At 38.3% G+C, this 25,809-nt stretch overlaps 1 protein-coding gene across 2 annotated transcripts in view; it reads right to left on the minus strand.

Annotated features, from left to right (window-relative positions):
• Positions 1-23,479, minus strand: part of LOC149820232 (putative LRR receptor-like serine/threonine-protein kinase At4g29180) — a 36,652-nt gene extending 13,173 nt beyond the window's left edge. Inside the window, exons 1-2 of one of the 2 annotated variants that reach the window (XM_089983420.1) lie at positions 23,361-23,479; positions 3,319-3,850 (exon numbers count right to left, since the gene is read on the minus strand). In XM_089983420.1, the coding sequence (XP_089839546.1) occupies positions 3,319-3,850; positions 23,361-23,448 (620 nt within the window). In that variant the 5' untranslated portion in view covers positions 23,449-23,479. Of the gene's footprint in view, positions 1-3,318; positions 3,851-23,360 lie in introns of those variants that run through there. The other variant, XM_089983421.1, reaches the window with a different exon arrangement.
• Positions 23,480-25,809: the final 2,330 nt, after the last annotated feature.

Below are 25,809 nucleotides of genomic sequence, written 5' to 3' on the forward strand. Positions count from 1 at the left end.
ATAGCTTCCTTGTCTTTACACACTAAAATAAAATGGTATTGTTGAGCACTATCATCTTCATGCTTTGGTAATGTGCTGAAGCTTACTTATTTATCCTTCAATGAAAATAAACTTTTGGGTTAATGTGTTTGAGACAATTGTCCTTATCAATAGATTGCCAAGAGGAAAGCTGAAAATAAAGCATCATATGAGTTACTATCTAAAAAGAAATCCATGATATGACTACCTTAAGATTTTTTGGATGCACATGGTATCCTCATTGAGTGTCGTAGAATCATGCAAATTTTTTTTTCTAAAACTATAATATTTGTTTTCATCAAGTATGACACTTGTTGCGGTAACAAGGGCTCGGCTTGTCTGGTAGGAGCAGCTAGTGCATGTCATCTTTTGGTGGGACATTGCAAGTTCAAATCCCAATGATATCATTGTATAATTGGTAGGGTCTGCCTAACCTCAGCTTGCCTTTCAAAGAAAAGTATGACATTTTTTATAAAGGATATATATATATATATATATGCTTTGACCCAATCTCTAAAGAATATGTTTTGTATTCTAACAAGTTGTATTTAATGAAACAACTTTTTTGTACGTGGGTAACTCATAAAGATATCACAATACGATTGGAAACTAAGGTCCAAAAAGGATCCAACTTTAACCCATTAACTAACAAGTCAAATAATGCTAGAATTGTCAATGGTGATCCTACGTACATCAAGTTGTGTAGTTTTTTATTGTTTAGATATAATTTTTGTAGTTTAAAGTTTTACTCATTAGTTTTTTTTTTTTAATTCACTATGGATCCGGATTTAGGTCCAATAATCAGTTAGGATTCAGAATTTTGTCAGATTTTTTTTAGTTTGGTCCGCTCAGCCGTTATTAAGTGTGGATTGAATTTTGGACCGTCAAGTAGCATTTTGGACCTTCTTCCTAGACGTTGGACCAGACCCGCCTCAAGTGGTCAGCTTGGGGGGCGTAAGGTCCCAAGGAGAGAGAGAGACGTTGGTCTCTCCCTCCTTATATGCTGCAAAACGTGGGCCGCAGGGATGGTTGTTTTTGTTGCAAAGAATCCTTTGAGCGTGTTAGGATCATCCTCCCTTCTTAACCTCCTTGGAAGCCTTCGTCCCGAGCGGCGCCTCCAACTAGTAGATTGCTGGAAGAGTCGACCTTGGAAGGTCCTCCACCATGAGCTGTGGCTGTGGTGACATGGTTCAGAGTTTGTCCACCGTAGATCCGACGCCGGAGCTAAGAAACTCTCCACCGAAATCGCCTATTTACTGGTTTGATGTGTTTGGATTTCCCTCTTGTATGCTGTTCTGAAAATCACTGTTTGGACTGAATATTTTGTGGCTGAAACCGTTTATTTGCTGCGTAATGGATCGCATCTGAGTACTGTCATTTATTTTTCAGCATCTGAAATTTGTTTTCGATTAATTGAATGCGAAAACCTCAGGGAACCTCTAATCTATTGGGCGTTCTTTTCCTAGAATGCTGATTTTTGCCCTAGGTCGAATTTCTGTGTCTGTCTTCCAAAATATTTTTAGGATGTTTGTATGTTGTTTAATTGTTGATTTGCTGGGAATATCCCTGTAAAAAAATTCTGTTTGGCGTTGCATCTACTGTGCTGAAACTGTTTGGTTCCTAACCTGCACGCCAACCGTTCCACGAAATTCCCCAACGAGGAATTTTGTTCTGTTTTGATTTACTCTTGTGCAGTGTATCCCAACCTGCTATTCGTTTGTTTGCTGCGTATTTAACCCTATTGTTAGTCATCCGATTTATGTTGTTAGAAGGTATCATTTAGGATAGGTTTTTGATGTGGAATGTTTATGCGTTTTTATTTTATAAATTGAATTCCTTATGATTTGTAATTGATAGTTTATGTTAATCATTAAAATCTGAATTTTATTTTGTTAGAAGGTATTGTTAGGACAGGTTCCAACACTTTCACAAATTTGTCGTGTTGATTGTTTGAGTCCAAACGTTGTTTAACTTGAGAGACGCTCACCAACTGTTCGGTGAAACATCTCCATAAACTTGTGTGCCTCCTTTGAACCTGATTTTTCTGTAGCCTATTTAGTTCATTTTGAGAGCATATAGTATATCATTAGGTGGCTGTTTCTGGGCTGTTTGAGTCCCCAAATAGGTTTCCCAAAATTAGCCCCATTGTTGGGTTCATTCACCTTAATTAAGGCCTTGTTTAGTGGCACATTAGTTTGTTGTGTGTCTAATAGTCATTAGGCATCCCCCCCTCCCCTTAGGCGCCATCATTGTTAAATTTGAGGCAGCAAGCTTGGTTAGATTTTTTTCAAGATCATGTAATGATGATATTTGCATTATCAAGATGAACTTTTCAACCATCATATATATTAGTTAAGAGTTCTTGTTGTTGTGGGTATGTGGTGTTGCAAATAGCATTCTTGCGAATAAGATTTACTTGTGCTTAGTTTCCATGTTAGACATTTGTTTAGGTACAAACTTTCTTAGAAAGAGTATGCTGAGATCTAGTAGGTCATGACACAGGATATACATTGACAATCTAATCTCTAAAGTGATGTGGTTGAAGCGGAATCCACACCTAAAATATTTTCCTCATCTAATGTCAACAAGGAGAAAAATGGAACTACGTACTTGGCATTGGCTTCTTTGCTTTCTTGTATTGTTTTGTTCCCTTAGCTTCAATTGCATTATTTCAAGCTATTCCATTAGATTTTGGAATTAGGAAGTATAGGCTTCTATGGACTTATCCCTCTTGAATCTTGATATATCTAAGAGCAAGATCTGGTGGCGTATATTTTCTACTCACGATACCCAAAAAACTTCCAAAAACAGGAAACCTAGTATTATTACTTCTGTCTACCGAATTGCCCTGCTTCATCCCAATAACAAAGCTTCTGTAGTTTGTCCAAGCTGGTTTAGAAGCATACATATCAGTAGACCTCCTTAATTTCTTATAAGAAAGATCATCAAACTTCCTTGAAATTGTTGAACCATATTTTTTTGGAAACTCATAGTTTCCTTTTTCTCTTAATTTACTATGTGACTCCTATTCTCCTTTCATACTCTTAATTATTTCTTGGTCCTTACAGAACCCAAAATCATGAGTAGGTTTGATGTTTTAATTGATCATATTGCACTTGAGCTACTTGTTTAATCATTTTGGTTAATTTTCAGAATTATAGGAGCATCCAGCTTGATTAATGCTATAAAGAACGACCAAACCAACAAAAAACCAATTAATGACACAAATAAAAACAGATCCCACTTGACTAAAACCAAAAAAAAAAGAATAAAGTTAAAAAGATATATGAAATTGCAAACCTTGTTGGGCCAGTTGATCCAGCGTTCACTCGCTTGTAAGTTATGAGCCACTCAGAGCCACTGGAACCATTGTACAAGTTATCATCAAGTTCACGAAGCTCCAAACCTGAAATGAAGGGGACTCCACCACCTGTTCTTACTAAGCAAACACTAAGGGAATTAGCATTTGCTTTAGTGGTGATCTCAGTCCAGAATCTGTGGGTAGAATTTTTTAATGTCACTGTATTCCAGAAGTCAACACCCAAATAGATGTCAAAGTTCGGCAGCAGGTTCTGACCATCGTAGTTGCCATACATGAAAGAAGCTCGGACCAAGTATCTTCTCCCCTGCCCTATAGGTGCCAACCTATAACAATTCCTAGAATAGTAAGGGAAGGTCCTTACTGTTTGATACATCCTTACGTCCACTGAGTTATATGAAACTTTCTTGCTCTCACCAGATTCCACGTAACCAGCATCAGAAACAAATTGATAACCGATCTCATCCTTGTATGTTGAGCTATCAGGAAGCCCACAGTCAAGGCTAATGGCATCTGTGTGCATTCATCAGATGAGTTGGCAGCCGCCTTTCAAGTATGTATGCACTGACAGTAGATTTCAAACACACACACACACACACACACACACACACATATATATATATATATATATATATATATATATATATATATATATATATATATGAAAACCTGCCCACTAAAAAGCATGCCAAAACTACCCACTACATGTTTTATTGGATTTTTGGTGTTTTTTCAAAACTCTGACCGTACAGATGTGATCTATATGCTTGTTTTTATAGGAGTCAGTTCTTGGAGCATTTGATTCCGATGTATGGATAGGTTTCCATAAGTTTCAAAAATCAACGGCATACAATTTTCATAAATTTAAGCTCCAAATACCATTTTTTCTATCCAAAATTCATGATCCAAGTGTCGATTTCTAGTAATCAATCATGCTGAACACATCTGTCCTGTCAGAATTTTGAAAAAAACACCAAAAATTTTCCATTGGGTAGGTTTGGCGTGTTTTTTAGTGGGTAGGTTTTCATTTTCCTATATATATATATATATATATATGTGTGTGTGTGTGTGTGTGTGTTGGCTATGTGTGTGCGCTTGTGCATGCATGGGTAGGTGTTGGATATTTATACACTTAACACAAATATTGATGATATTTTGAAAATATACTGACCTATTTAAAGAACAACCAAATTTCAACAAAATTATGGCCAAAGTATCACGACTTATCATGATGTTAACATATTTTTCATGTGTAATTTATAAATCTTTTTGTCTATGAACTTTTATATTTTTATTTAAATATTTTAAATCTTGTATATGTCAATATGGTTTCAAGATTTTCCAAACACCACAAATTTCTTTTTCTTGATTTGCTATAAGGTTTTCTCTTTTCAAAAATATCCTGATACCAAGATTGGTGAGATTGGTTATGCATTAGACAACATTAGCAATTGTGTGGTAGTGCAACCAGCAGTTCAAGTTTGGTGTGGATCTAGATAGTTCCTTATTCAAACAGCTAACTTTGGTAAATTTGCTAGGTGAAGATCGAAGCTTTGGAGAAAATTTTCTGCAACTTCCTTCGAAATGGTACAAGTACAGCAAGTCACCAGATATATGCGGACCAAGAGAGGAGGGTAGCATAGATCTGCGGTGAGTGGAAGAGGTCAGGAGTGCTTGCATGGCCTTTAATGCATGGATGGTGTTACATCAGGAGGCTGAATGGGCAAAGCTAATGAGCCAGAAATGCTTGGCCATCATGACAACCATTATTGGGGTCATGGGCATGGAAGAGCATTCACTAGGTTTGGGCCACAATACAACACCAAGTCAGTTGGAGAATTGGAATGGGAATACAACAAGATTCTGGAGGAGCCATGGGTACTACGATTCTAGTGGAGGGGATGCCAGGGGAGAGGTATGGTACCATTCTAGGTCGGTTAAATCACATGGTGAGCCAACACATCTAATCCAAGGAGCTGGAACCCCAGGCTCAGCTGGACTTAGAGCCCGATAGAGAGATTATTCGTGCACTACCTGTTCAGCTTGACAAATGGATTTGCAGATGTGAACAAAAGGCTAATTTGGGATGAGACTTGTAATAAATTTAACCCTGAAGGATGGTGTAAACCCATTTGGTCTCGAAATCACCTACATAGAGCAGCATGGACAATGTATCTGGGATGTGCCAATAGATTATTGACACAAGACAGACTCCAACGGCATGACATCCCTCTCCCCAATCCATGTGTTCTTTGCAAATGTGAGTAAGAAACTAGCCATCATCTCTTCTTGGCATGCCAAATTTCAGCCAATGTTTGGAAGCACAATAGTCTCCAGATTTGGGAAGACGAGGCTGTCGCACTTGGATATGATCACAAGGTTAAAATGGTGTCACCAACAATCATTCAAGCTTAACTGGCTCAAGAGATGTTGGGATCAGTGTTGTGAGAGGCGTACGCCTCAGTACCTGAAGCGTACGCCTCAGTACCTGAAGCGTACGCCTCAGTACCTGAAGCGTACGCCTCAGTACCTGAAGCGTACGCCTCAGTACCTGAAGCGTACGCCTCAGTACCTGAAGCGTACGCCTCAGAGGCAAAGCGCACACTCAAGGTACTGAGGCGTTGCAGTGAGGTGTTTCAGGCTTGAAACGCATGCTTCACTCATGTGAAGCGCATGCCTCAAGTCGAAACGTGCTTCGCTTCTAAGGCGTATGCATCATGTCTATCTCCTCCAACTAAACCCCAAATCCGACCTGTTTATTTTGCTGATGGGCAAGGCGACAAACCTTCGAGATCTTCGTCTCTCTCTCTAAAGATTTTTGGTGTTAGGGTTTCTGGTTTGTTGGTGGTAGATGTGGAGGAGATCTGCGTCCTTCATCCTGGACAAGCAAGCCATGCCCCTTCCTCCCAATTCGGATGCGGCGCCGCCTGGCATGGCAGAGCTCCGTCAACCCCCAGCCAGCTCCGCCTACTACCAGACCCGCACCGAGCACCACACCGTCACCAGCGAGTGACTCTCCCAAGCGGCCACCGCGTTGGACCAGATGCAGAGGGTCGGCCAGCCGAAGCTGCCAGAAGACGGCGTGGGCACAAACGGAGACACAAGCTTCAGTGTAATCGAGGAGTTCAATTACTGGTAGAAGAAGCCGGATCTGGCGGAGGCCATCGCTGTGATCATGGCCCTGGCGGCCGTCATCCTGTCAATCAAGGCGACGATGATGATGGAGCTCGAGATCGAGTTGAAGAAGGCCTCTGATTCTTTAAAGGTGGGATTTTTAGGGTGTAGTATATCCCCTTTCTTCTTCTTCTTCTTTTTCTGGTTTGGTTGGGCGGTGGACAAACAACTTACGTTTCGTATTGCCTGAGGTCGACGGAGACGTCGTCGTGAAGTCGCTCTTCTGGCTCCTCCTCCACGGCCTTTGCTGCATAGTCAGCCTCGTCCTCGGCTTTCACTTCTTCGAACTCATCTTCTACCTCCTCTTCTCCGCCTCTGCCACAACCACTGCCGCCACTACCAATCCGTACGTTCATCCTTTGACCAACATTCAGACGGTGCTGCCGCCGGTGCGGAGCAAGGTGGTGGTCGGCCGACATGGGATCAGAATCCGGTCATTCCCCCACCCGAATCTGGAGGAGGTGATGAGGGCGCACGCTTTGATCGATCGGGTCCAGGCGGAGCAGAGGAGGATCTACGGCGCGAAGGATCAGAGACAGGTGGTGGTGATCACTCCCACCTACGCCCAGACCTTTCAAACCGTCCATCTCATCGGGTTGTTGCACACGCCGATGCTTGTTCCCGGTGACCTGGTGTGGATTGTCATCGAGGCCGGCGGGGCATCGAACGAAACTGCCTCGTTGCTTTGCGGCATCGGACTCACCGTCGTTCATGTGAGTTTCGATGAGTGAATGCCTCTTGCTTGGGACGATAAGCATCGGTTGGAAGCCTGGATGCATCTGCATGGCCTGAGGTAGCACCACCACCCTTCCTCCCCTGTTTGCTCATCTCCTTTCTTTATTTCTTCGTTCTTAGATGGATTCCGATGAGTTTCCAGCATGATGGTCGATTTGATTCTTTAGTTTTTCTTCTTAATTTTCGCGATTTTGGTTAAAATGACGTTAAAGCTCTAGTTTAGACCAATGTAGAGGGAAGCTCTAGATGCAAACTCTGGTTTCTCAAAGTTTCACTACGAGGATTTGGAACTTAATTGATCTTGTGAGGCCACATTTTATTTTATACTGTCATTTATTAGTAGTTTTTATTTACATTTTTTATTATTTTATTAATATTATATATTTTATTATTTTGATCATGAAGCTTACGCTTCAACGCCTCGAGGCTTATGCCTCGCTTCATAACAGGCTCAACGCCTCGCTTCGCCTCATCGCATTTAACAACCTTGGTTGGGATCAATTTTTCCATTGTCATATGGAAAACTTGGTTGGGTGAGGAACAAGATCATACATGGGGACCATCATTACATCATACGCTCAATAAAGCGTGAGATATGGGCTTGCTGCATGGAGAATATTTAGAAGCTTCAATGGTCAAATGGTGCCACAGACACTTTAGATCCTCGAGCGGGTTCCAGGTTATCCCCAATGCATGGCTGCCAGCACAAGTACAGCCAATGGATCTCCAAGTTGCGATCCAGCGAGGTAGAACCCAGCACATGTATCATAGTCGCACTCCGAGCTGGAGTGGGGGGCTATATTTTGACAGGAGTGCTGCAGGTAAGATCTGATTTGATTTTTCCCAAGAACATAATTTTTGAATGGCTTAGAGAAGAGGGAGCCAAGATCAACCTTTAGCTGGCTGTTTCCTTCGCTGCTTCTATTTCAACCAGGTATCTTGGTTGAAATCAATAAGAGGGTAGAAGGAGATCAGAATCTTTGAGCACTTGTAATCTCAGAGCTGTATAGAAGTTGATATTCACGCAATTGAACAGTAACATCGTGAACAGTGACGTGAACAGGTAACATCGTGAACAGTGACATGAGCGATATAGATCTTGATGAAGATTCATATCTGACCACCTCAAACCTCATGCTCTAATAGTGGTAACCCTAATTGGACCTAGATCCACCCATAAATCACTTATTTGTATGGTTGTTGCATCCTTTGGTGGTGCAGTCGGTGATTGAAGAATCAGTTGATTCATGATTGACAAGGGCCATACACAACCTTGATTCCGACTCAGTTCCATAAGCCCCACTCTAAAGTTATTTTCCTAGATCCGACCTGAGTCTGTTAAACACAACCCAATCCATGATGTCCTCACGAACCGGGTCCAACGTAAATCGGGCAGTGCTATTTGTGGGTAGGGGTGGCAAAATCTGACTCGATCCGCCAACCCGCTTTTCAGCCGTGTTAGGGTTTGGCTTAAATGGGTTTGTGTCGTAAATGGGTCGACCCGCCTAACCCGTTTATTAAACGGGTCGTGTTTGTGTTAGGGGTATGCCAACCCGCCAACCCGTTTGACCCGTTTAATAAATGGGTTAGGTGGAGGTCAACCCATTTACACGAACCCGTCAACCCGCCGACCTGTTTATATATATATATATTAACTTATCTAACCCTAACTTCGACTCGCCAACCCGTTTGACCCGTTTAATAAACGGGTTAGGCGGGCGGGTCAACTGGTTTGCATGAACCCGTCAACCCGCCGACCCGTTTATATATATATATATATATATATATATATATATATATATATATATATATATATATATATATATATATATATTAACTTATCTAACCCTAACTCTGACCCGCCAACTCGTTTAATAAACAGTTTGTCATGTCGTGTAATCGTGTCGACCCGACCCGTTTATTAAACGGTTTAACCGTGTCGTGTCGGGTTACCCATTTAATAAATGGGTTGTGTTCGTGTTTGCCACATTCGACCCGTTTAATAAACGGGTCGTGTTCGTGTTGAGGTATTCTGACCCGCCAACCCATGGACCCGACCCGATTGCCACCCCTATTTGTGGGTTGTTCCAAATTTCAACACATAAGTAAACGTTAATCTCGATGCCTCTCTGAGAAAATACGTGGCTATTGTTGGGCCCCACCTAACGGTTCTAAAGCACTCCAATATTATCGCCTTCCCCTATCCCAATGGAGGTAGGGGTGGACAATGGGCCGGTTAGCTTGATAGGCCAAGCTGATCCAGTGTGCCATGGGCTGGGTTTGAGTTAAGGTTTTATACCTGAGCCCGTTAGCTACCAGGTCGAAACCCAGCCCTGAAAAGGATAAAATCACACAAGCTCACGCAAACACATAGTCAAGAAATACATTTTTAAAGTGGTTCAGTTCAAGCTGACTTATGCCCATTGTGGATCTCTCTCTCTCTCTGAGTTCACATTGAGAGGAGAGGAGTCTCTTTATTTATATAGAAGTTACGTGAGACAGGTTTACCGTTCAACTCAACCTCTTATGATTACAATCGTGAGTGGATTAGACTCTACAGTTTTCCATCACCTTGGAGTTCTGTAATACAATATTTAGAAGAGGTTTATCAGGGAAAGACTTCTTCTCAACAAAAGTCTTCTTATCCTTAGAACTCTCTACACTGGACACTGAATCAACATGGCAGTTTGCTCACGCTGAATCTTGGATCAGATTTTAAGTCACGTTTATCTAGACTTGGACTAGGATTTGTTTGATCTATCTTCACACATCCCCTCAAGCCAATCTCTCTAAGATTGAGCTTGTCTCGAAAATAATAAAATTTTGGTCAGGTGAGGCTTTAGTAAGGACATCTGCAATTTGCTTCTCGGATCAGACGAACTAGACTTCCAAGTCACCACAAACAATCTTCTATTTGACAAAGCGATAGTTGATCTCAGTGCGTTTCATTCTGGCATGAAACACATGATTAGTTGTCAAGTACGTAGTTTCTAAATTAATACACAATGGGATTGGAGCTTGAGATAAATTGAAACCCAAATCCTGTAAGAGTTGTTTAAGGCATATTTATTATGAGGTTGCCCTAGCAACCACCTTGTACTCAACTTCTGCACTAGACCGAGCAACAATATGTTGTTTAGATGAGTTCAATGAGAGTAAATTGGATCCCAAAAATGTTAGGTAATCACTGGTAGATTTACGATCATTTGGTCATCCAACCAAATCTGCATCAGAGAACCCAAGTGTAAACACCTCAAATTTTCCATGTTCATTTTCGAACACCCTCTTGTATAGATGCCAACCCCTGTAGATCAGTGTAAGAGTCTAACCCCTAGGTCCATTCTAGTTTAAGTGTTAGTTTACCTCATTTTACCAGTAAAATTATCATTTTATCCCTAGGTCACCTTAGACTCTTGTCGGTTAGGTTCAACCAAGCTCATTTTAAGTTTAGAAGAGTTAGAATGTCAGTCATTTCTAGCTCTTCTGAGCTCACGATGAGTAAATCCCATTCATTTAAGCTAAATTTGGTTCATTTCACATGAAATGAGCTCATTTCTAGCTCGAATTCAAGCCAATTATCCTAGAGTCAGTCAATTTCAGTAAATCCTATTACCCTGTGTCTAACTTGAGCTCATCAGGAGTTCAAGTGATTGTGTTTTAGTTTCGACTTGTTTCCCATATTGTTGGAGTTCATTTTAGCTCAATTCAACTTATTTCAGCTAAAATTAAGCTAACCCTTGTCAGTCAACTGAGATTTAGCTTCAGATTTAGTTCATCTTAGTTCAATTGAGTGTCATTTTAGCTCAAACCCAATATACTCTTGTCATTCACTTCGCTCTGAAGTGAATTCTCACCATTTCAATGAGAATTGTGTCTGTTTCTAATCACCTAATCTAGGAGTCTAGTTGAGTCAGTGTCTTTTTAGTTCATCTAAGTTTAGAAACCCTAAAACCCAGTTTAATTCGGCTCAACCTTGTTCAAACCAGTCTTCCAAGTGTCACTCTTTGCCCTACAAGTTAAAATCATTTCTAATCTTGGTCATTTCTACTCAGACTGGCAATTCAATCGATTTCTAGTTCGGACTCCGATCAATTCTTTTTCTAAAGTTGTATCTATATTTGAGATCCAATTCATGTTTTAATTTGGATCCGATCTAGTATTGGATGTGATATCCATTATCCATTTCTTATTTATGGACCTGGATCCTTTTATTCAATTCATTATCTATATCTAGAGTCCAATTTGTTTTCTGAACCTGGATTATCTCATCAGATATCCAGGATCCAATCATTTATTATCCGGGATCCGTTGTTCAATTCTTATTTAATATCTCAGATCTCTTTTTTATCTTTGATTCATGATCTGTTCTTTAACTCTTATTCAATATCTAGGATCTACCTGCTAATTCTATCTTTAATCCATGATTCATTTTCCAATCTTATCTTTGATCCAGGATTCTTTCATCATTTTCAAACATGGATCAGACTCATGGTCTGAGATACAGATCCATTTATCATTTTAAAACTTTGGATCTAAATCCGAATTCAAACCTTCTTCTAATTCCAAACCTGGGTTCAAAAATTAATCTTTACATTTTTAATCTAAACCCAATGCTTTACATTTGATATTTTGAAATGCCCTTTTCATAAAAACATCTTTTTCAATGTGTCAAATCTCGATCCGGATCAGATTTTGATTTGGATTTTTATCAAGCTCAAATTTTAAAAAGGATCTTATATCCAATCCAAATCCAAAAGGCCCACCCAGGTGGCGTCACCTATGAATACCCATTTTTACTTTGTTTTGGGTTATTTCAGAAGAATAGTTAGTTTAGGACTTTATTTTCACTTTTTAACTTGTGATTTTATCCTTTCATTTTTAACTTTGTTTAAAAAAAAAACCTTTTAAACCTTTATTTTAATTGTTTTAAAAACAAATGTGGGTCCCACCTAGGTGGCGCCACATTTGGAAATTTCCAAATTCATTTAGGTCTCTTAGGTGTTTCAATTAAGTTGAAACAAGAAAAGTCAAAAAAATAATCTCAATTGGACTCCTCTAAGTGGGTCGACCCCTCTAGTCTCCAAGCAGAGGGCACACATGCACGAGATGCTTGACATGTTAAGCATGTTCATATAAACATCCTCCTGTTCGACACCATCAAGCAAGTGCTTGTTTATGCAAAGTTCCTCAAAGAACTTTGCACGTCAAAGAGAAAATCGAGGTTGTTGCCCAAGATGATCTTCTTGACTGAGCAGGTGAGCTTCGTGTTTTGGCACCAAACTCCACCCAAGCTCAAGGATCCTAGGGCACCAATCATCTCTTGTGTCATAGGGAACAAGACCATCAAGCGTGCATTGCTTGATCTTGGGGCCAGGATGAATATTTTGCCTAGTTCTCTATATGACACTTTTGGGATTTGAAGCCCATGATTAATGTCTTGCAGTTGGCTGACAGGTCTACCAAGCGTTTGTGAGGAATCTTGGAAGATGTGTTAGTTAAGGTCAAGGACTTCTACTTTCCTGTCAATTTTCTTGTTTTGGACATGGAGGGCATTGATGTCGCTCACCAGATCCCCATCATTCTGGGCAAACCATTCTTGGTTAGCCCACGCTCGTATTGATTATCATACTAGGGAGATGAATGTTTCTTTTGGCAAAAGGCAGTTGCGATTACATATCTTTGATGTTGCCACGAGAGTGATTGAAAATGATGAATGCTTTTAGGTGACAGACGTCACAGGGAAGCAATTCGATCTACAATTGGATGTGTATCTTGCTAGTCGTTCGGTTTATGACTCTCCGTCCTTTGAGATAGCCTCCATATGAAGACTAATCTCATTCTTCCTGCTAGTTTAGAGAGTCATCGTAGGATACTTAAGGGTAGAGTTGGAGGAAACATAGTGCGCAGTGTCACAGATGATACTCTTTTTCTCAGAGTCCCTGATTGAGCGTGACTTCATGTCCATTGATCTCATGAACGATGAAGGGTCACCAGAAATCCATCTGACCGAGGACGTAAAACTTAGTGCTTTATGAGAGGCAACTCATATTTATGATGTACTATTAGTAGTCTTAGTAGTTTTCTTCTTTCGTGAGCGTGAATGATAGAGCATGTATATATTGCATTTTTTGTATATTTTTATGAGTTGTATAACAGGTAGACAAGTGGAACCTATGCAGAGTCATTCACATGCTATATCAGGTAAGGTTCCACAATGTAGATCAGGTGACTTCTACTACTTTTTCTCCCAATCATTTTTTGTTCTCATATGCATTCACTCAGCTTCATGCAAGCATGAAGGAGTGCCACTGAGGACAATGTCATTCAAGCATGGGGGAGGGTGTAGTTTGCACACCAAAATCTATTTTTGTCTTTGTACTTGCATATTGATGACAACTCATAAAAATTGGGCTTTTAAGGAATGAGTTTGACCTTATATAAATGCTTTACATAATCTAATGTTTTTAGAGAATTTTTAAGCCCCACAAAAAATTTTTCTGACACTGATCTAGAAAACCATGGTTATTTATGTGGATTTTAAAGAAATGATTATAGATGCATGTTAGAGTTTATTTTGAATCATAAGTATGAATATGCATAATTTTATTTTTGAAAAACTAAGCAAATGAACAACATTGCATTTATGAGCTCAAAAAGTGAAAAAGAACATACATTTAGTTGTTTGATCTCTTTGTACTCCCCAGTAGCTAGGCTCAGACACAAGTTGAAGTGTTTGATTCTCATGTTGAAGAAGATAATGAAGGAAATCACTTCTTTGTCTAAGTTAAATATCTATGACCTATTTTGTTCGAGCAAGTAGAGTTTGAGAGGTGTTTACACTTGGTACCCTAAAGCCATCTGGTTTAGGAGCCACCAACCTGAAAACCTGTTACATGGACTTTATAGAGAGCCTAATAGATGTTGACATTGCACATGACAGAGAAGCAGACTATACGTAAGACTATGAAAATTGAAAGCCTAGTGACTTGAGCGATTAAGTTTGAGAGATACTTTGTATCTGGTGCCCTAAGGTTGTCTGGCCTAGCAGTCACTGACCCAAAGCTTGTTACACGAGTTACGAAAACTAAAAATTTGATATAGTGCTCAACAAAAGAAAGGAAAAGTATGAAAAAGTAAAAATCAAGAAAAAGAAAAAAGCGTAAAAGAAAATTTTCATTGCTTAGAAGCAAATATTCGAAAAACCCGTGCAAAAAACATATGAGTGAGAATAAGTAAATAACATGTATATATTTGATTTTCTGAGAGTAAAACATAAATGATTATGATATTTAGAAAAGTAGAAGAAAAGGTTTTTTTCTGTGGTGGCATGTAAAATGCTCTAATTATGTTTTGAAAATGTAATAGTACGAAATATTTGTAAAAACAAACTCCTTAACTGCCTAATGCTTTGTGACTTGAAAATTTTATTCATACATGACAGAGATGTTTGTAGGTAGCATCAGTGCAAACCCTCACAAGCGCTTACTTGTCCACTAGGATAACCCAGGGGTTTAAAGGGCTTCTTGCATATGCTAAATGCAATCGTGATTCTTACGAAAGTGAATTACGTTTTTATTTTAGTTAGATTGTTATTTTTGGTTTTTGCTTCAGTTTGCTCAAGGACTAACAAACGATAAGCATGAGAGAATTTGATCATGCATAATATTTTTATTTTATTCATATCTATTTATGCATGATCTATGATAAAATCGCATTAAAAACTTATTTTTATCATTGCTTTTGAGAAATTATTTTAAATTAAATTTTTGGAAAAATCGCATTTTTCAGAGTTTGCCTTGCATTTTTTGGTGTCAAGAAACTAAATTGCAACAAGCTAATGACTAACTAATTCAAGAAATCAAGAATTCGTGAAACTAAAGGAAACTAAGGATCAAGAAACTACTCAGCTGAACTAATTGATTAAATAAAATTAACAAGTGATAAAGAAAAACAATTAGCAAGAACTAAAGACAAATCAGCTAAATGAAACTATGCTAATCGGTTAATCTGAATCAACAACTAAGGCTAATGCTAACTATATGCAAGATGGATAATAAAATAAAGACTAAATTAGTTGAATGTGAATCACACAAACATGTTGGACCTAATACCCACAGAAAGACAAAATTACGCAATTAAATAATCTAACCTATGCATGAGAAATTAAAGGTATCAAAATCACAAGGCATTAGTTTTGCTATTTGGTCTTTTAGTGTAGGTTGCTACAAGTTAGTTCATAATTAGTTCATGTTAATTAATTTATTTTTTTTGTGATTTTTATGCATATTTACCTTTGATTTCCTCGTTGATTTCTTTTTCTACTATGTGTCTTGTTTTTGTTTCTTGCAGGGAGGTGTTTGGACGTGCGGTGAAACCATTTTTTTGCCCTCGAAGTACCCTCTGAGGTCCCCTCAAGCCCTCAGAAGTGCCCTCAGCCAGTCCTCAAAGGGCAAAAGAAAACATGCATTACATGTTTCATTGAGGGAACAAAGAGGGAAGGACAAAGGGAAGCAAATCAACTCAAGAAGGGACTAAAAGCCTCAAGCACTGAAGACTTTTGCTTTTCTTTTTAGATTAGGATTTCTTTTATTTATTAATTGAGTATGTAATAAAATCACTTATTTATTTGTTTAAGCCTTCTGCAGGGGCAGCACTCTCTTAGTTATTTAGTTAATCAATTCTTTTTATTTTTGGCAATAAAGCGTAGTTTAGATTGTGTGTCGAATATAAAGTATTTCTCGTTTCCTGAGATCGATCCAGACTCCACCACTCGTGCGAGCCAGTTTTTATATTTTTGTTGTCTGGCTTTCACTTGATTTTAATTAAAAATATTATTTTAAAAGGCATTTTCATAAAACTCACACCAAATTTTTTGGCACCGTTGCCAGGAAACGACGATTAATACGAGTATTCACTTTATTGCCAGTGTTTGTTAGCATTTTAATAGGTTGCCAATTTCTTTTCTGTCTTTACTTAGGACTGTTTAGTTTCTTTTTCCTTGTTCATTAACTAGGATTGTGTCCTTTTCAATCCCAACCGATTTTCTCCTGTTCTCTTCCTTTCTCCCTTTGATTCATCTTGCTTCTAATGTTTTTCTATCGCCGGTTCTTCTTGCCTTGGTCGACGGAGGTACATGCAGCTTGGAGAGAAAAACCAGTTCTTCTTCTCAACCCTTCAATCAGAGGTAAATCACATGATTTGCTTATTCTCCCCCATTTTATTATAGTTTTAGTTTCTGCATATCATGAATCATAGTATTGCATGTAGTTTCATTTGATCATCACATCATTATCATCTTTAGTTTAGATTTAACAAATTAAAAATAAAAAGAAAAAAAATATATTTTGCTTAATCTAAATTAACCATTTTTCTTGGTTTGTGCATAGAATAAGATTATTTTATTCAAATCGGTAGATCTAACATAGAGTAGTTTTATGTTTTCGTGTGTTTTACTTTAGTTTAGGTTCAGATTTAGGGTAGATTTAATTTAGATCATGTTCTTTATTTTTTGGGTTTATTAGATTAAATTATTTCAAAATTTTTAATTAATCGATTTAGTTTTTTTTTGTATTTTCTTTTATTTCTTTTTAATTTTCGTCAATTAGATATGAATAATTTCTATTTATTTTTTGTATTATATTATGTTAGTTAGTGTTTGGTTCATGTTCTTGTTTTCTATTAATTTCCTAAATTAGTTTTTGTTTAATCATTATTTTAAATTAGATAAATTGGTAGATAAATAGATTAGTTATTTTAATTTTTATTATTCCAGTTGAATAAATAGTTTATTTACTATTTTTATTGGTTAGTTAAATAATTATTTACTTCCAAAAATTAATGTGAAATAGGTTAAATTAGAAAATCGTGTTTGCGTTCAAATAACATTTTTCGTTAAATAGATTAAGTAGCCGATTTAGGTAGATTTAAATTTTAGCAAGCAGTTAGTTTTACCTTCATGTTAAATCTATTTTTTTTACATTAATTAAATTAAATTATGTTCAATTTATGTCAATAGATTAATTAGAAATTAATTAGCTAATTTAAATTCTTTGAATTACATTAGCCGATTTTCATTATTGCATTAAATTATCAATTTTGGTTAATTAGTTAATTTGTTGATTGCTTGCTTAAATAGTTGATTAAATTCCTTTTTAGAATTCGGTTAGTATAACATATAAGTTAAATTAATTCAGTTTATTTTATAGTTCATGTTTTCTTTTATTAGTTAATTAGTTTAGTATATTTCTTATTATTTGCATTATTTAATTTCATAAATTGTTTCTTGTTTCTTGTTTCTTGTTTCTTGTTAGCTAGTTAATTAGTTATGCTAATTTGTCTTTTAGTTAATTAGTTTCATAACTTAGTTCATGTTAATTATGCTATTTGGTCTTTTAGTATAGTGTTATTTCATAGTTTGCTCAGTGTTTTTGTAATTTTTTTTCAAAACTAACTTGTGATTTTCTCGTAGTTTGCTTTCTCTATTTTGCATTTCGTCTGTTTATTCTTGCAGGGAAGCGTTTAGACGTGCGGTGAGCTCTAGAAAGTACCCCCCGAAGAGCTCTCTAAAGTTCCTAAAAGGTCTCCTCAAAAGGCCCTTCAGACCCTCAAAGAGCCCTTAGAGAACTCTCCGAAGAAAGGAAACCAGTTAAAGAATAGAAGAAGAAATGAGGGACTAGAAGCTCAAGCATTTAAGACTTTTTCTCTTGTTTTTAGATTATGATTTTATTTATTTAATTTATTTGAGTCTTTAATAAAACTATTTATTTATTTGTTTAAGCCCTTTGCAGAGGGAAACACTTCTTTTATTTATTTTAGTTAATTAATTAATTTTCTTTTCAAGGCAATAAAGAATAGTTAATTGTTTGCTTGAATACAAAGTATTTTTCCGTTCTCTGAGATCGACCCGAACTCCACCACTCGTGTGAGCCAGTTTATATATTTTTGGTGTCCGACTTTCACTTGATTTTATTTGAAATATTGTTTTAAAAAGTGTTTTCCAAAACTCACACCGCTCACACAAATACATAGACAAGAAACACATTTTTAAAGTGGTTTGGTCTAAGCTCTCTCTCTATCTTTCTCTAAGTTTACGTTGAGAGGCAAAGAGCCTCTTCATTTATATAGAAGTAACATGAGAGAGGTTCAAAGTCCAACTGAACCTCTTATGATTACAATCATAAGTGGATTGGACTCTATAGTTTCCTATCACCTTAGAGTCCTAAGATACAATATTTAGAAGAGGTTTATCAGGTATGGACTTCTTCTCAACTGGAGTCTTCTTATCGTTGGAAACACTGAAAGCTTATCCAACGTGGGTGTCTGTGCTCATGTTGGATCTTGGATTAGATCTTAAGTCAAGTGTACATGGACTTGGACTAGGATTTGTTTAATCTATCTTCACATGCCTGTTATATATGTGGGCTGCTCTTCAAACCTGAGCCTCTTCAGAACCGCCTTCTTCCGTTCCTCTGCAATTGCTCGGAAGAGATCTGGTCCCCCACAGTATGTGTTCTAAAGCTGTAAAAAAAAATTCATAGTGATTCAATCATGCAAATGTGTTCTAAGGCTATGAAATTTTTTTGACAGCTTTAGAACACACATAACCATGATTGAATCTCTATGGAATTCTTTTGTCAACCTTAGAACAATATATGCATGATTGAATCACTAAGAATTTTTTTGGACAGCCTTAGAACACATAAATGTTTGATTGAACCAGTATGAATTTTTTTTGACAGCTTTACAACACATATGCGTGATTGAATCAGTATGAATTTTTTTTGAGATCCTTAAAATACATATATGCATGATTGAATCACGATGAAACTTTTTTGATAGCCTTAGACCACATATATTCAAGATTGAATCACTATCAATTTTTTTTTATCCTGACCCGTTAGTAAACAGGCTGGACCATCGACGGGTCGGGCTGTTAGGGTGATAGGACTTTGTCTTGCCATATAAGACATGAGACCACTTAGATTCTCTCTCCTATATTATTAAGGAAACCCCAAATAAGCACTGCTTTTTGTTTTTGGAAACTTAGTGTATATAAAGAGGTATAGAGGGTGGTTCCAATGTCTGAATTTCAAAAAAGGTTCTTTGAGGGTTATTGTTTACAAGGGTGAAGGGCTTCTTGATCATATTACCACAAGGCAAAAGAAAGAAGATGGTGCAAATTTTGGTTTCAACTTATAGAGTCGAGGTAATCTGTATTGGCTGCATGTTAGTGCATTTCTTCTTGTTCTAGAGAACCCTGACATACTTTTCGTTTTCAATAAAGATTTCTCATGCTCTCTTCATGGACGTATAAATTTGGTGTCTTGTGTGTTTTATTACTTTCTTGTTCTTTCGTTGCATCATGTATTTGCATGCTTTCCGTGCCTTCACGGGCTGCACTTAAAGCTCAGTGGGTCGAGCTCTAAATGGGCCTTGACCCGATGCCCGCCCCACCCCACCCCCTGTAATCAATGGGCGATGATCCTTCCCTAACATGATTAGCCTGAGTTTCCCCTTTTGAATATTTGAGCGTTTGGCCTTCCCCAATCGCCTCCTCATACCTCTTCATTGGGCAGCGTCCTTGCGTTGCTTCGGGTTCACCCCAAGAGCCAGTTATGAAACGCAAAGGGGCCATCAATGCCTCCTCGTTAGTGTTGTCGGCCAGTGCCCTGCTTGTTTGTCAAATTCTTTTTTCCTGGCCCTGAATCATTTTCGGGAAGACAACCCTGCTTCAGCACCCTCTGCTTCCATTGTAACGTTCTACCCGGCGATATCTCTTCATCGTGTTGGGTGCTTTTCAAAATGGGGATGGATCCCACAAGGATCTCGCCCTCGAGATGCTGGCAGTCGCCACTCTTTGCATTCTACTCCCCATTCTTGGCTTTCATCTCCCTGTCTGAACCTCATGTTATTCGATCCTCTCTGACCTCACTTCAGGCACATGATCAGATTAGGATCGTTAAACATTTGAGTCCCAGCCTTTGAAAATTTTCAAGTATCCCCCTGGCCCATATGAAACTCTTGGACATTACCATCTGCCAACCCTGGTTTTTTCTCCGAGTTTCAGCCATGCTCTCTGCTTTTCTACCGAGGCTGTCCATTCGTTTCTATTCACGAAGCGACTTGTGTTGATCCTCCTTCAAGCTGCCCTGTAGGGCATCTGAATGTTTTTCTCTAGGCTGGGATCCATGATGAAGAATGGGAAAACCAACATCATTCAAATCCTTAGATCGTGCATGGCAATAGTAGGGATCCCCCAGATAAATTTTTGTGTATCCTCCGTTTGAAAATGTGCCTGCCTCCATACATTCTTTCATCACTCTGGAGAGTAAGAATGTTTAGTTAATCTTGAATGTGTCTATTCTGTTATACATATTACCCCACCTCGATAGATCTGAACCAAGTATGTAGGGCAGCCTTGTTGGTGCTGGAACTCTGATTCTAGTGGAGTCCAGCCACATTCCTCGTCTGCTGGTGTGCAGGTCCAGATTCACTAGGAAACCGGTTTGTGTCGCTTTTATGCACTGCTGACATGCTCGAGGTTCTGGGCTGAGCTCCAGAAGACTTACCATTCGACGGTGCCAATAGGGATGGCAGTGGACCTGGCGGTGGTGGGGGACAAGGTCTCCACCTCCGCCCCATCTCAAAATCTGGACCTCCATCCGGGCCTCCATCTCCGCACGGGTTTGGATTTTAACCTCCACCCCCGCCTCAATCCCCGTTTCATGTCTTTCATCCCCGGTCCAAGTCCAAACGGGAGCGAGGTGGGGGCGGGGGCCCGTTTTCCCTCGTTCCATTGCCATCCCTTGGAAGGATCGGGGACGGGACGGGGCGAGGTGGGGAGGGGCGGGGGAAAGCATAAGTCCATCCCCACCTCCATCCTTGAACGGGTTTTGATTTTAACCCTCATCCTCTGCCTCCATCCCGGTTTCATGTCTTTTATCCCTGATCCAAACGGGGTGAGGCGGGCCCATTTCCCCCGGTCCATTGCCATCCCTTGGTGTGAATCCTCCGCTGAGATTCCTTCAGACATGACTGACTCTCTCTCACACACATAGGTTTCTACTATCAGACTTCGCTGACATCTTGTAACACCTGCTTTTCAGTTCAACTGCTTAAAAGTTACTGAATTTATTTCAAAAAAACAGGAAACTTTTCATTTCAAGATCTACCTTTTGCCTGATATTACAAGATGAGTGCCGTGTCTTCTAAAATAACATTTTTGACCCAAATTCTCACTGAAACTGTCAAATAGGGACTTGCAGTTATTTTCATGTTTAAGATCCATATAAAAGTTGCTTTTAGCCTTTAGTTTGAAAATGCGTGTTTTTGCCCAATTTTATCATATAGTAGGGGTAGTTTGGAAATATTACTATGCATCAATGGCCGTCAACCCGAGTTGGTCCAACTGAGATCTCTCTTTGAAAATTTCACTGCAAAGTTGGGTCCTGAAATGTCTTTTTATAAAAAATGGATTGCTTTTGAAATATCAAGAAAATGTGGAACTTTAAATAAAAATTTCTCAAAAATAAAGGGCTGAATAATGGCCCGACTTTATACCACTTGTGGTTCATAATAGTGCTTATTATGAAGGGCCCAAGGAGACAACTTGAAGGTTAGGAGAGCAGATCGCAATAAACGCAGCATGTCACCCAGCGGCCACAACCACAAACCCCGCCCCTCTGTGGGTCCCGCTTTTACTGAGCTGCAGTAAAGGGGACGCACAACCTCACGATATTTGTTAGAGAGGTCACCACATTAATTTCAAAACGTGGGGCTTCTCTTGGCATAAGGTCTAAGCTGGGTATATTCTCTCGTTGGCAAGGATGACCTCAAAAAATCTATCTACCGGAGGCCTGCCAATGTGAGGCTGGTGATGAAGGCTTCTTCCCCTTTGCCATATGAGGCAGCACAGCAGCAGCCCTTATAGGGAAATTCCATTATAATCATCCCCAAAGTCATCCCTATCATTATATCCCTCTTGGGGTCTCACCAACGTAAGTTGTTTTAATGAAATCAGGCTCTGCAAATGTGATCTACGTCGTCTATGTAGGAAATATTGACATCTGAATTTCCAAAATATCACTTGTGTGCAGCATTTTTTGGTGATTAAAAAATCTTACTGTAAAAAAACACAATTTTTTTTTTTAGAAAAAAGTCATTTCTTTATGAAAAGTGTTTTTTCGCATAATAGTCCCCACCTTATTTGCGATATGCAAATTAGTCCCTGCATTAAGCCATCCCTACGTTTGCACTGTTAGTGCGCAAAAGAGTCCTTCGGTTAGGTAGGCATCAACTTAACTATGATTAGGCATTTAACCACAGGACAATATCTATTAAAAGTACCTTTTCCATCTATAGTACTGTCAGATTTGGTTAAAACAACTTGCATAATGAGATCCCATGACAATAAGGGATGAGTGGAACTGGGTTGCTTGTGTTGTGAGTCACCGCATGCAGGAAGCATAGGGGCACCCACAGGCACTGCCTGCACATTGTGCATAGCACTCTGTGCATGGAATGTTGTGTGGCCGAGCACGGAAGGGTGCGAGGGGACAGCAAGGTCTGACAGAAATCTCTTATTTTATTTTTTCTTTCTGAAAGGAAATTTTTTTTTACTAATGAGCATGATTGCTTGATACGCAAGAACAATCTCGATTGTAATTAAAAGTCACATGATCTCCAAATAGGATGAGTAGGCTCAACAAATCAACAATTTTATCGACCAGCTATTGATCCTGAGAGGGAATAGCTTGTTTGTTTGTTTTCCTTTTCAAGAAAACAAAATACCAACTATTTTTTGTATAATCCATGGGATCCCCTTCCCCCTCCCAAATCACTGACCAACCTGCCCACTGGGGAGTGCGCCCAGCTTTGACCTCGGGGAGGGATGCTACATGTGCGTTTCAAATTTGTGATGTCCCTTCAACTTGGTAACATTCACAAGTCACCCCTACCATCCCTACCAGATGAGCGGAGCCCTTATAGGCAACATAATAACTTATATGTGAAAGTTGTGAAGAATTTAAGAGGAAAAGTCGCATGTTTCATTCATGCACATTATAGCACAGCAAGTAATTAGGGAAAGCTATGAAGAGGCGAAGAGGGTGCTGACCTTGTTTTTGTCCATTAACCAGCAACGAAACACCAAAAAGAGCAAAGAGAAGAGGAAATACATGGGAACTTGTCGTCTTCTTCTGCATCCTCAAGGCTCTCAAGAAGTTGTGACCTCCGTGCTGGCAAGTGAATGGTTAAATCAATTGTGCTTATCCTATTTCATAGCTTGTTAGCCATTGTATGCATGTGCTTGGTCCACTGGTCGATTCTTTTGAAAGGAACTGTAATTTAATGTTCCAACGAATTGGTCTACTGAACATTGAACACGCTATTCTTGATGAGATCATCACAACGATTTCCAGTACCAAACATGAGAGTACACTGTAATCCCGCTTGCGCTATCAAGAAAACAGAACGGTAAAAATAAAGAAAAAACCTCCAAGCTTTGACTTTGTCAAAAGGATAAAAGTTCTATTTATTGTTTTTAAGCATCTCTTTTAAGAGGAAGCGGTGATGTTTTCCACATATGAAGAACTCTCAAACCTTTGAATCTTTTATTTGATCCACTACCTATAGTAGCCCAAAATTCAAATAGCGTGTGTTTGGTAAGTCAGAAAATGATAGGAATAATCCTATTTGGGGAGGAAAAGTGGGACAACTTTTCCATCTCTCCCAAACAACAGAAAGGAAGAGTTTTCTATTTTGTTTGGAAAAGTTTCTCTATCTCAAAGATTGAGAAATTTTGTCTGTAAAAAATGTTCAACTTTAAAGGGAGCCCTCACCCTAATCAAAATATCCTAACATTTTTCCAACCTGATTTTTTTTCTCATGTTACAGAAACAAGAGAATTTTTTTCTCAAGTTTAATTCTCATATCAAACTTCGCACAAGCGGCATTTGTTTAACCTGCACCCAAGATAAGCTACTTTCCCTTGAAGTGGATGCCTAGGAGGGAAAAAGCGCTTCCTCATAGGGTATGAACTAGGAATCCATCTTTAAACGAAAGTTGCTTTTTGTATTTATGATATGGGCTCTGCCACATATTTTTGTATTTAAATAAAAATTTGATATTTTCTTCATCATAGCATTCTGATGGTTCTCTTTTAACTGGTTAGGTTATTATTCGTAACATCATACGAAAATGACTTCATGTGAATGATTTGAATGTATTGTAATACTTGATGCAAATGAATGAGTTGTATTGCAATACTTGATGTGAATGATTTGAATTATTTGAATGTATTGTAATACTTGATATGAATGATTTGAATGCATTGCAATACTTGATGTGAATGATTTGAATGTATTGTAATACTTGATGTGAATGAATGAGTTGTATTGCAATACTTGATGTGAATGATTTGAATTATTTGAATGTATTGTAATACTTGATGCGAATTATTTGAATGTATTGTAATACTTGATGCGAATTATTTGAATGTATTGTAATACTTGATGCGAATGATTTGAATGCATTGCAATACTTGATGTGAATGATTTGAATGCATTGCAATACTTGATGTGAATGACTTGAATGTATTGTAATACTTGATGCGAATTACTTGAATGTATTGTAATACTTGATGTGAATGACTTGAATGTATTGTAATACTTGATGCGAATGAATGTGTTGTATTGTACTTGATGTGAATGATTTGAATTATTTGAATGTATTGTAATACTTGTTGCGAATAATTTGAATGTATTGCAATACTTGATGCGAATGACTTGAATATATTGTAATACTTGATGCAGATTATTTGAATGTATTGTATGACATTTGTTATTTGTTAGAATATGGTTCGTGGAGGTTACAATGGTCGTTCATCCAGTAATAGCCAGACCCAACCTTCATCTTCATGGGCTCATGTGATAGGTATATCATTTAACCAATTGGATGCTTGATTAGTTGAAATGTGCATTCTGAGAATTTCTAACGTATTTTTTTACAGATGATGTTTCGCCTATACACGACCCACCTACATTAGTTGATCGCACAAGTCAGGAGCCAACACATGATGCAGAGTCTTCTCAGTCTGGCACAAGAAGACTCATTCGAATAGTGTATATCGATAATCGACCGTAAGTATTTCATTTTTAATTATTGCATATCTTATAAATATTTTATATTGATATTTGATGTGTACCAATTCATATACAGCACGCGGTTTGAGCCACAAGAAGTAGTACGCGAGATTAGGAATTCACTTCTTCAACATCTACCAGGACCAGTCGCTCAATGGAAAGAGTATCTAAAAGAGGTGATAAATAGATTGTGGTCCTCATTCACGGTATACAGTTGTTTGTCATACTTAATGTGTTTCATATTTAAATTTTTTTTATAATCATGTCTACTAACTTTTTGAAAATATATATAGGCTTTGAATCGCTTTGCGACTACGGTGGAGGAACATGATGCAATGAAGGTGTGATAGAGGGTGACTGTCAATCAATTTGCAGACATGTTGCACAATATGAAGACTGCAACAAAAAAAGTATCTGGCGGAA

Source organism: Nuphar pumila, chromosome 12 (assembly GCF_984573655.1).
Source record: "Nuphar pumila chromosome 12, dmNupPumi1.hap1.1, whole genome shotgun sequence".
NCBI lineage: Eukaryota > Viridiplantae > Streptophyta > Magnoliopsida > Nymphaeales > Nymphaeaceae > Nuphar > Nuphar pumila.